This window comes from Mytilus trossulus, chromosome 7, assembly GCF_036588685.1.
Source record: "Mytilus trossulus isolate FHL-02 chromosome 7, PNRI_Mtr1.1.1.hap1, whole genome shotgun sequence".
Taxonomy (NCBI): Eukaryota; Metazoa; Mollusca; class Bivalvia; order Mytilida; family Mytilidae; genus Mytilus; species Mytilus trossulus.
In genome coordinates this window covers 31205764-31218711 of record NC_086379.1, presented here as the reverse complement: position 1 = coordinate 31218711, position 12948 = coordinate 31205764, and the positions used below count along the sequence as shown (strand labels likewise).

The following is a 12948-nucleotide window of genomic DNA, read 5'->3' as shown; positions in this document are numbered from 1 at the left end:
TATTTTTGTTATCAACCTACCCTCATTGTCAATTTCTATATGTAAGTCAAGATATGAATCAGACTTAACTGTATCTATTGTATCCTTTATCTCTAGTTCGATGGGACAGATACGTCCAAATTTAATTTGTTCAACATTTACGGATCTTTAGATCTAAAGGATATTTTTTATGTGAAATATTACATTTAATCATTTATAACCATGGACTATCATTGGATAGGGAATTTGTTTAGTTTAACTTCCAAAGACTATTCTATAAATAATTAGAAAATGCTTTTCAAAATGAATTTGAAAATTATTGACCATTTAATTCCATCAAAATAAGGGGAAGAGAGGCTCCCCTAGCAGTGATATATGTAATCAAGACAACGAAACCCATCATCCACCATGTCATTGTTGAAGACGAATCATCTGCAGAGGAAGAAATGATAAATACGTATTCTTGTTTTGCTTGACCCCGAAACACATTAAGATTGTCCCTTAGTTAGGAGTCTGTAATGCAGTGGTTGTCGTTTGTTGCTGTATAAAGTGTATTTGTTTTTCGTTTATTGTTTTGCACATAATAGTTATCAAAGGTACCAGGATTATAATTAAGTACGCCAGACGCGCGTTTCGTCTACATAAGACTCATCAGTGACGCTCATATCAAAATATTTATAAAGCCAAACAAGTAAAAAGTTGAAGAGCATTGAGGATCCAAAGTCCAAAAAGTTGTGCCAAATACGGCTAAGGTAATCTATGCCTGGGATAAGAAAATCCTTAGTTTTTCGGTAAATTCAAAGTTTTGTAAACAGGAATTTATAAAATGACCACATAAATCAGACTGCTAGTTTTCTTGCTGTTTTTTTTTCTTTTCTGAATCACTTCGGGGCTTTTTGCTGATTGTTTTTGCGTTTAAGAGTTTTGCACATTGTTGAAGGTCGTACGGTGGTCTTTATGTGCATGTTAATTTTATCTTCTACGTAATTCGGTCACTTGTGGAGAGTTGTTTAATTGGCAATCACACCACGTCTTCTTATATTTTAATTGTCTAACAAATACAAAAGGGGGCTATTGTAAATTTACTATAGGAAGAGTACAATACGTAAACTCTCACCAACTTGCTGGAGGATGGAAAACACCTAGAAAATAAAATCAACAAAAAACTAAGGGATAATCTATGTGAAAATTACTAATTTTCTCACACTTTTATGTCACTTGTCCTGGACCAAAAGGTAAAAGAAATGCTAAACCATTATTTCATGGAACATGTTTGAAATATTGGTTTATTTATAAAACAGTACACTATAGTCCGATTTGGAAACGAGGGCAGATGTCTTATAATTTTTTCCATGTTTTTATTTCTTACAGAATTGTTATTTCACTTTGCAATATTGTTATGTTTGTTTGTTTGTTTTGTTTGTTTGTTTGTTTTTTTGTTTGTTTTTGGCAATACGGATTCTTATTAACTCTTGTGCTATTCATATTTTCTACGTATGATATTAGTTAGAGGAATGTAATAGTTTTAGGATCATATTTTCCATTTAGTTTCGTATATGTCGCAATCCGCGGACCCTTCTGTATGAGAATGTCGGTAGCCTAAGTTCTTCAATCTCACTTCGTAGTTTTATTCATTGACGACTGGTATCGACCGAGTCGCTCTTTTCGTAAATTGGTTTATTATTGATGTTAAAACCTAAGTTCAAATTGGTATAGTTCTAAAAATGTTTACAAAGACTTAAAATATAAATTTTCTAGTGGCTATACTTACATTCCCTGTAGGCAGAGCTATGACTATTGTTGACATCTACTGGGTCACGCTGCGTCTGGATGGCAAACAATTAGTTTGAAGTCAAAAAAGCCTGAGTAGCAAAAGAGAGACAAATGTTTAAAAGGCGATAATTAAACTCACAAATAGAAACAAACTGACGTTTGCCAATGATTGGTCACATCTTCTTCATTTGAACTTTGGTGGGTACCTGTCATACTACATCTTCTTAATTTTATATTGGCAAAAAAAATGACCAATAAACCGTATACAAAACACAACAATGAAAATTAAAGACAGAGGAACACCAACCCCACCAAATACAAGGAGTGATATCAGGTGCTCGGGAAGAATTAGCAGAAACTGCTCCACCTGGCTGCGTGTGTTACTTCTTTAAAGTACGTTGATAAGTTATATCAATTTGATTAGGAATCACACAATAAATGTTGGTAGTTGACTCATACAGTTGAACATTATTAATCTGCAACAACCTCCTGTCCTTCCCCTGGTATATCGATTAGTCGTCCCCTAACTACTAAATATTAATGACAAGCTATTTTGGCAGTGTTTGAAGTATTACACATATTAAAAAAAGTGGGAAGCCCTTATGTAACTGAGTGAGAAATAAGGTAAAGATGTAAAAACTAATGATTGAAAGTTAGATAGTTTAATGTTATGTGAACATATTTAAAGGTGGTTGACTTGATTCAAAATGATGTTTACATGTTTACTGTTCGAATTCAGAAGACCAAAAAAATGGCCTCATACCAGACCCTTTCGTGTAATTCAAAAATACTTAATCGTAGATCTAAAGTTGAGTCTATTTGAGTTATCATAAAAAATCACCAATTAAACATAAATTACGACAAGCATAGCATATCACCATGTACAACTTTTTCTTAACATTGATACTGAGGATGAAATTAAGTTTTGACTAAAATAAGGTATAAGAAAAATGTAATAATTGAAGTTTTAAATCAGTCTTCTACTCATAACGAGGAATTAGCTCAACATCTACCCCTAGGTATGGCTGAAAGGATATTTGACGGATCCATAATTTATCGGTGTGGTCCCCAACAAAGTTTAGTTTTTAGTACAGGTTGGCTGTCACTGGGTACCACAGTTCAGCATAAAAACGGTTCCTGTTGGGAACAAACAGAGAACTCTCTATGCTAAACAACCGTCAACATCCAAATATACTATCCACACTGATCTGTGTCCACACTTGTAATATATCAAAAGAAAATGCAGTAGCAAGATACTGGACTTGTTTTCTTTTTATAATTTACCTCACTTTATTTATTGTATTTATATTGTCTATCCGTTCAAAGAACACGTATATTTCCCTCAATATTTTTCATGTAAAAGTCAATATTATAGAATGACTTAATATGAACTTAAATTCTGTCAACTTTCCGGTTTTCTCCAGTGCTAATACATTGAACTGAGGGCTTTATACTTAGTGATGAGTTGTAATGTGTGGCATTTTTTCTGATTAAAAACTAATTTGTATAAACACTTTTTGAAAAATTAACATGTCGGTTAGTTAACAAAACAAAATTATGTAGTCACTTCAAGTTAAATAAAAAAAAATCAAGAACTAATTTCTTTTAACATTCTGACTACAGTCAGCAGCACAGTATTTTAAAATAGCCTAGCTTGCAGGTATATAGATGACACCATCCGAATTTGCTGGTCATCCAAATGGTACAAAACTTCAGTAATTTTGGTTATATTTCCAAATCCAGCGTATTCGGTGAGGTGCTCCTTCTATGTAGACATATAAATAAGAGGGAAAGAACCGGAATTAGCCTCGTTTTCAGTGTAAACATCGTTTCAATATGGCGAATGTTTTGCCAGGTAGAAAAAAGTTAATCAGATTTAGGGTGTTGTCCACTGTTAAGCTGAAAATGAATTACAAACAGTGCATTATAGAGAAAAATCCATAAAATAAATGAAAGCATACATTTGGTTAATGCTTAATTTAAAGATACTGCAGGGTCAATCCCTAAAATTTCACATGAATCATCGCTTTTCACCTTTTCATAACCAGTGCCAGTGGAAGTGATTAAAGCAACTTGGTATTTTATCTACCTATTCCAAATAAGGAGGCATAACATCATTTAAAATCGTGCAATCAACTACGTCATCTGTAACACAGTACAACAAATTATCACTCCATATTACAATACATGTCAACATTCACTACACAGGTGTTTTTACATACATAAGTAAAACATTTTCTACCTGAAAGTGAAGGGTTTGTTTTGAAATGAATTGAAGTGCCTAGTAGGTCCTGCTATGAATGGTATTTATTTAAGGTTCTATAGTGAGAGATTTGTAGCAACCAGACAGTATGAAATGGGTTGGGAAAGATCCTCTTAAAAATATTATACCCAAAAATTGGCTTACTGGGCTGTTGACTCCAAAAACACATCCCCACCATATGTATTCCTGCCCCTCACATTTGCTACTTGGGGTTTATTGCACCATAATTATAGCCATTCAAATACCAGTTGAATTAATAAGATATATATTAAAAAAAGATGTTTAATTAACTCTCTTGCTACTGACTGCTCAAGGTTGCATTTCCATACGCCTGAAAATACGAATCCGGGTCCGTTCGCGCCCATTCACGTTCGCACCCACTCATGTTCGCCCCCTTTCACTTTCGCACCCCACATGTTCGCACCCAAAGTCTGTTCGCACCCTACATGTTCGCGCCCAATTTTAATTGGTTTTGTAAATATAAAGCGAGACAGCATTTTTTAAGTGTTGAATAAATCTTAATGATGTTTTTTTAGAGCGTATTGTTAAAAATAATAATATTCCTTTCTATAATTGAAGTGGGATTCTGTCAACGTTTTATTTTGTGTTGAATAACACTTAATCATGTTTTGTTTATTGTATTGCCTATAACTTTGTTGCATTGACTTGTTTCAAAATGAAGTGAGATTCTGACTACGTTTTTTTTGTGAGTTGAATAAATTTAATCATGTTTTGGTTTATATAATAGTGTATTGCTATATTTCATTATTTCATTGTTTCAGATCAAAGGGACCAAGCTGTTATTAAAAACAATTATCTTTTGGGTTTAATTTATCATATACAATATTCAATCTTTTACTCATACCAAGCTACAAATACATTCAGTATTTACGTCAAAGCAATTAAAAACAACAATCCTGATTTTCCAAATATTCAGCTGGAATTTGAATTAAAATTGGGCGCGAACGTGTAGAGTGCGAACGGACCTTGGGTGCGAACGTGCGAGGTGCGAACGTGTTAGGTGCGAAAGTATATTGGGCGCGAACGGACCTGATACCTGAAAATACGATGGCTCAATGTCTGTCACATAACATGTCAAACATCCATGTCAAGACATAATGACCCTTACACCTATTGTAGAAAAACATAAGACTGTTTAATCTTTGGTCTTTTAATTGAAAGATACATGTACACCATTGATAAGAAGCGTGCATAAATTTAACCATGGACACATGTGTCACTTCTGGTGTGGACATATGTGTCCCTCCAGCAGCTAGAGGGATATATAATTTTATGAAGTAAATTCGTGAATTTCCTAAACATGTTAAATGAAATATTATTGTTGTGATTAATTATTATGATTTAAATATATGCATGTATATGTATTCAAGAATACTGTTAATTGATCTTAAGAAAGCTAATGTCATGTATTTGGCGTTAAGTAACTTACAAGTAGTAAGCTTGGACTTGGTGGCCTTGGTAGGAATAATATCTATGAAGATTTTTAAATGAAAAAATGGAAGAAAAATGCCAAGACCAATTTGAAAGCAATTTGAAATCTTCTTTCTTTTTTTCTGTCACTTAAACTTATTTTTGCAAAATGACATACATGTAACATATTTTTTATTTAAATTTTCCTACTGTTAACAAAAAAAATCAGTTTGCAGCAATGTTGTCCAATTGGCCACTTCACGACTAGTTCAGCCATATTGATTAAGGGGGCAGATTTTTTGGAAAGAGGTTGAAATAGCTGAAAATTTTGAAAATTCTATGCATTTTTTTTAGAAACTGCTGTTTTAATGATGTTTACCTGAATTTTTCACATCATTACCTCAAATATGAAAATCTGCCCACTATCCAATATCATTGAACTAATCATTCAATTATAACTTCAATATGTTTTCTGTCTATGTATAAATATTAAAGTCATTACTTATTATTTAATTCTAAAAAGGGTAAATGATTATAAAAACCTTGATAACGTAGTGATCACATGACAAAATTATGTCTATGAGTATGAGCTCATACAAGAAACACTTTCATCCAATCAGAAGACGTGTTACTTCCAAAGTTTAATAATCAAATATTATTCTACATCTACATCTTATTTTAAAGATCCTTGTAAATTAGAAAGCGAAAAACATTTTATATTAGATTTTTATAAATTAAATATGGAACTAAGAAATAAATTTTTTAACATTTTGCCTTATTTGGATTTTAATTTTTCTGTTAAAGATTTACCCACACAAAACAAGCAACAACTATATTGATGAGTCTTTTTTTGTTGTTGGCTATAAGACACAATCACTGAATTTTGATTTTCTATCAAAACCGTGAGTGACTACATGGGTTCTTGTACTTCTACATGTAGGTACCATCACAAAATTGTTGGATCACAAAATTGTCAGAGAAATCAGAAAAAAAATAAGAAAGGCAAAGTTGAACATTTATATTTTTGCTGATTCTTTTTTAATTTTGATTGCCACAATTTTAATCCCCTTCTAAAAAGTGGAAACCATGATCTTATAATTCTTGAGAGTTAATATACAATGAAGCAGTACATGTATACATGTATATATGCTTATAACAAATAATCATGCTTATGTCTTTTTTTTAATTTTCAGGCATTTTAAAGTAGAAATAAAGTATGTGAAACATATCTTTATAGACACACAGATTCCAGAATACATTTTAAAGAGATGATTATTATAACTTTATATTTATTTACTGGAACCATCTAATTACTTTTCCTATGAGTTTAATATTAACTATCACTGGAACATATGTATCCTAATCTTCAAAGACATAGTTCCCATGGTGACAGGGTCAAACATGGTAGTCATGGAGACCGACAGTTTATTGTTTCTCTTCAGAAGTTTCCACAAGAAAGATCAGAAAAGGTAAATTGTGTATAAAGAATTATTTCTTACAGTGACACAGTCATACATGTAAGTTTCAAATTTTTTTTGATGTTAAAGTCATAAAAAACCTCAAATCAAAAAAAAATAATGCATATGTTTTTTTATAACTCAATGGATAGTTTTCATTGTAAAACTTATGTACATATACTTTTTTCTGAAGAAAATTCTTTAATTTATTCATATTTAGAAAAAGTTTACTTTATTTGAAATGCTTCCTTCCAGCAAGCAATTCCCCCGATATATTTTCCGTATGCAAGGTGACCTCAGTGTGACCCATCTCGTAAAAATCCGGTGACCACAATACGCATGGATGTCCTTAATATAAACTATTATCTGAATTTACATGTTAAACACGTGCTCAATTTCCATGCCTTTTTGTTTATTTTTCGTCAATTGTTGACAAACAGGTGACAATCGTTAAACTTCGGCTTCAAAACACGAACTTTAATTACCTGCAATATTTTCACAACAACACTGACCGATTGAAAAAAAATTGACGATTATACGAAATTTACACGAAAAAAATGATAAATTCGAGCACAGAAGACTAAGTTTATGATGTTTGTATGTGCATTGGTTTAAGAATTGGAAGAACATTATTTTTCACCGGTCACTCGTTTCTTATGACTTTAATGAGATTGCATGTTTTAAGACTTGGAGTTTTTTTTTACAAAAATGACTTAAATAAATTGAAACTAGCATACAATTACATGTATATACAATTATTTTAGCTATGCAAACATACATAGTGTAACATACATCTTTCTACTCAGGAGACCGTATTTTTTGGCCACTCCACCTAGCAGCTTTTAGAGCTATGATTTCTAAAGTGAGTAAAAGTTTGACTGGCTGGGATTGCCTCCTCTTTGTTTCTGTAGCTCTGTTATTTCAAATACTTGTACATGAAGTTTATAAATTGACTAAAACAGACTTTTTTTTTGAAATTTAAAGGGGTTTTGCAAAAATGGTTACATAGGTAGTACGACAGTTACAGTATTTTAAGTACGTCTTAGTAAAATTATTTATGTATTTATTTTTCTCGTGTAGGATCTTGATGTTATATTTTCTCATCTACATGGCATGGAAGCTTTATCATCTCTCAGAGAGCCAGCATTACGTGCACTGTGTCGAACTGTAAGATATGAATACCATGATGCCAATGATATATTGTATTGGTAAGTCTTTGTATTGGTAGAGTCATTAAAAACATTGCTGTTATTATCTCAGTTATGAATTTTAATGGAGAAAGGAAGGAAAACTGTTAGATTGGAATCATGAAAGTTTTAGTTTTATGGCTCTTATATATTTCTGAACACAGAATTCAGCAAAAGAGTTAATTCTGATTTGGTATATGTGTTTGAATACACATGCATAGACTCTGTAGATTTTTGAGAATATCTAAAATCCCTTTTGGTTTACAGGAAAAGCAGGAGCTAGACATTGTGTCCAATGGACATTTATTCTTGTTTTATAATAATTTAAAAAAAAATCTTTAAGAAATTTGTCTTCTAATTTGTTTTTAAGTTCAATTTAATTACTGAATGCAATTCAACATTCAATGCATGATAAATTAGAAATAAATTTTAAAATGAAATTGTGCATTATGAGGAATGCAATTTGAAGTAAAAAAAATATACATGCGTACTTACAACAGTTAATCTTGAATTCATTAACCAATATGAAATTTCCTAAATAACATGTCCATTGGAACACTAGTACTCCAGCTAAGAATTAAGTCATGCACAGGTGAAACAATTTTCAAATCTATGCAATGACGTAAAATTCCTAAAGGATGAATCCTTTAGTTTAAATCTATGAAATTGGCACCGTACATGGGAATTTGTTTTTTCGGGAATGTTTCCAAAAATGATCATTTACAACATTGATCTTAGGCAGTTGGTCAGCTGGGATATTGATCAAAGAATGCATTTCAATTTTCTTTGTGGTTTCACCACAGCAGATTAAATTACATGTGATTAAAGATTATTCTCTAATCCAGTTATTTAAAATAAGATATACAGGGGAATGAAACAAGATTAAATACGAAAAGTATTGGCATTATGTGATTTACATTTGTACATAATCCCTTTGAATTAAATCAGCAATATATATATACAGAAGTATGAAATTTGGTCAACATATGAATTCATTGATAAATTTAGTCTCGTAAGTCATATAAGTGGGTAAATTTGTGAAGCACCTCCTGGTATGAATGTTTGTGTATTGATCAAAGACTCTAGGCTTCAAACAGGCAAGTTAAATTATATTTGTTATCTTATACTTAAAAAACTATCTATAAAATTACTTTTATTTGTAATAAAAAATGCTTATTGTATGTTTTTGAAAAAAAATATCTGAAAAAAATAAATAATGTTCAAGCTGGTTTAGTTCAGACAGAAGAAAGAACAAAATAAGTTTCTGATCTGTAATACATATTCTGTTCAATTCTTGTCCTTTGACCTTGTTATAGTAGTGTAAAATTGGGAAAGGAAATGGGGAATGTGTCAAAGCGACAACAACCTGACCATAGAGCAGACAACAGTCGGATGCCACCAATGGGTCTTCAATGTAGCGAGAATTCCCGCACCCGTAGGTGTCCTTCAGCCGGCCCCTAAAAAATATGTATACTAGTACAGTGATAATGGACATCATACTGAACTCCGAATTATACACAAGAAACAAAAATTAAAATTAATACAAGACTTACAAAGGCCAGAGGCTCCTAACTTGGGACAGGCGCAAAATTGCGGCGGGGTTAAACATGTTTATGAGATCTCAACCCTCCCCCTATACCACAACTAGCCAATGTAGAAAAAGTAAACGCATAACAATACGCACATTAAGATTCAGTTCTAGTGAAGTCCGAGTCGTAGTTGCTTTGAACAAGCTATATTGATTTAAAATTAAGAACGGCTGTTTGTTAGGCAACTCCCAAGACTTGATAATGGGCATTTGCTGCTTCTCTTATCATGCAGCATAAAATAAAATTGGGTTGGGTGAAATTCATACCTGAAAAAAATATTTTTGTATCCTATAGTTGTGTTTTGTATTTCAGCCAAGGAGAATTAAGTACATGTTGGTACATCTTGCTGTCTGGATCTGTATTTATTGAAGGGTCAATGTTTCTTCCTGTCAGCAGGTAAGGCTATTTACAACAAAAACAATGAAAACATATAGATAATAGTTGACTGCATAGTCTATCAGAAATGTATATGAAGTCTCAATTGAAATACAAATGTGAGTACATGTATATGGTATGCTATAGCATTTTGGTATACCCTGATCAGATACAAATGTACTGGAAATGAATGATTACCCGGTAGAAATAAATTGATGTTTCTCGAAATTATAATTTTTTTTAATTTTATTTTTCTCGAATTTATATTACTCACCTTCAAAAGGAGCAAGTCTTGATGTCCCCCCTTTTGTGTGAAAAATTTGGTTAATTATAATGGGAATCACTGAAGCATGACTGGAGCAGGCCCCCCCTTAGGCCAGTCAGAGGATCCCACCTTAGGAAAAGTTCTGGATCCGCCACTGGAATTTAGAAGAAATAAAATCAACCTTAAAGAATAGTCCTTGGTTTACAGAATTTATCTCCCTTTGATCACATCAATTTTACTTAGGTCCTGTTGCACTGTAAAAGCTGATAGAGTTATCACCCTTTGATCACGTTTATTTTAAGTGACAGAAGATAACAATAATAGTCATGTTACATTAGATGTTCCTTGTTCTTTGTGTGTATGTCTTGTACTCTGGGGTTATTAATATTATCACTGATGAAGAAAGCAGGTGCTTCCTGATAGATACATACATTGTACAAACAGAATCATTGTTTTTTGTTGGCAGGTGTTCTGTATTATTAAGCTATTGGTGTTTTATGTTGTTTATTGTCAGAGGTGATTAGCCTGCATAAACCATACAAACATTTCAGTATGATATTGCAGCTTATATTTGTTTTGCTTAACTTCTGACTGAAATTTGCGATTGTATCTTAATAATTTTTGTTCTTGCATTTGTAAATCTATAATAAAGAATTAAAGAAAATCAGCTGCAAAGTCATCTTTATAAAATATAACGATTTTCAGATTCATGCATTTTCCTGTACATTTCATATTCCTATGGTCAATTGGTAAAGCTCATATGATAAAAAAAACAGAGATTGTTGTATTTTTTAGATTCTCTTTTTGAATGACCGCTCATAAATCAGTTATATTACGTAATGCCAATGGCTTTTCTTTTCCTATTGATGATTTTGTCCTTTTATATTGTAAAAAAGAGATGCTATGTCATGATTACCTTAGATGATTGATTATTTATCTTTGGCATTAGACCATGTTTATAATGGAATGTGTTTTCAATGCCAAAATTGATGTCTTAAGTCAATGTTATATAACTTGTATTGTACTTTTTATTTTCGAATTATTTCTTTAATTTTGTATACTTTGAAAGGACAGACAGTCATATATTGGTCATATATATAATATGAACAAGAAATAATTTAACCGCAACTTACATTTTTAATTTATATATAATTTGAAAACAAATGACAAAAATGTTCTAAAAAATATCAAGCAACCCAACTTTTGAGTATTTTCTAAGAAGATATAAGCCCTCAAAGTTGGCTTCCAATGAATCTCAATAAAAGTTTGCAAAAATTTCTTTGAATATTTAAGGTAGTGTAGATATAAAAATGGCTAAATGCAGGATTTTGTTACAAATCAACTATATATTTTTGATTGTTTTTGAGGATCCTAAATAGTTGCTTTGGTCTGATTATCAATTACTAGTTGTGATGTCTTGTCCAGTTAGTTATTGATAAAATAATGTTGGATTATATTGACAATATTCCTGTGTAATTAATGACAAGATAGCCCTATGATTGATTTTAATGACAAGTTTGACAGGTGATTACCCAGACCATTTTGTTCACCAGTAGATTTTACATGTTTATGGGATTTCCTTTGTTTACATTTATATGGGAAATAATTGCAGAAATTAGTAAGCTGGCAACATAAGAATAAGAAGATGTGGTACTAGAAAACAAATGATCTATATGTTAGTGATTATATGGTAGATGTACAGTCTTGAACAATCAGCAGTTCTCATATTGCTTAGCAAGCTATATTAGGCATGAAATGACATTTATTGTGATATTGTACAATACTTGCATCACAAATTCATGCAAATGTCTCAAAATTTGAACACAGCCAAACAAATCTGTTTAAATTGGTTATTAAATTTACAAGCAGATAATAAAAGTACTACATCAAAATTCTTTGCTGAGTGTTTCTAGACACTTGATTTCTTGATATAACACTTAGAGTTAATGTTAATATGAATTAACAGTGGAAAGATACAGAGATGAGGGAGGGTGTTTTAAAAACTTCTTTATTTGGACTTAAAAAAAAGAAATATTTGACTAAATCAGACTGACCCTCATATTTTAAGGTGGGAGTTCCTATTGATCATCCCTTTTAAAATATCTGTATTTTTACCAAACATCCTTGTTTGATGATCTTCATAAATATCAACTTTTGTAAATTTTGTGTTTTAGTCAAGCTTCCATATTGTATAAGTCACACAATAAAATTAGGAGTATAAACTGATTTGATTTTATATTGACTTATCTTCCTAATTAAAAAGATTGTCGAAAGTAGGTTTAGTGATTAAGAAATTCTTTTATGATAGGAGAGGTATGTAGAAACAAAAATAACTGTCTGAACTATGTCTGAAAAATGTTCACATAAAGTAAAGATATAATTTGAATAAAAATCACTATAGATTTCTTTACGATTTGATAAAAGATAGTAAAAAACTTTTATCATCATTTAAATGTCAAAATCATTTTCAGGTATTTTTACTTTTAAACAAGTCTGGTATGTGTGTTTGTGTATAGATATCAGGTAATTGAGAAGGATGAATACATTACCAAAGGGCTAGTATAAATGACTATTTAATTGAATTAAATATTAAAAATATATATATATTTCCTCGGGGTACAAAAAGGTA

The 12948-nt window shown here is 31.4% G+C and overlaps 1 protein-coding gene across 9 annotated transcripts in view; it reads left to right on the top strand.

Annotated features, from left to right (window-relative positions):
* The first annotated feature begins 3540 nt into the window (after positions 1–3540).
* LOC134724922 (rap guanine nucleotide exchange factor 6-like) overlaps positions 3541–12948 on the top strand; it is a 74496-nt gene continuing 65088 nt past the window's right edge. For all 9 annotated transcript variants that reach the window (XM_063588288.1, XM_063588298.1, XM_063588293.1 and 6 more), the window contains exons 1-4: positions 3541–3607; positions 6640–6915; positions 7984–8111; positions 9992–10075. In XM_063588288.1, coding sequence (XP_063444358.1) covers positions 6799–6915; positions 7984–8111; positions 9992–10075 — 329 coding nt within the window. In that variant the 5' untranslated portion in view covers positions 3541–3607; positions 6640–6798. The remainder of the gene's footprint in view (positions 3608–6639; positions 6916–7983; positions 8112–9991; positions 10076–12948) is intronic.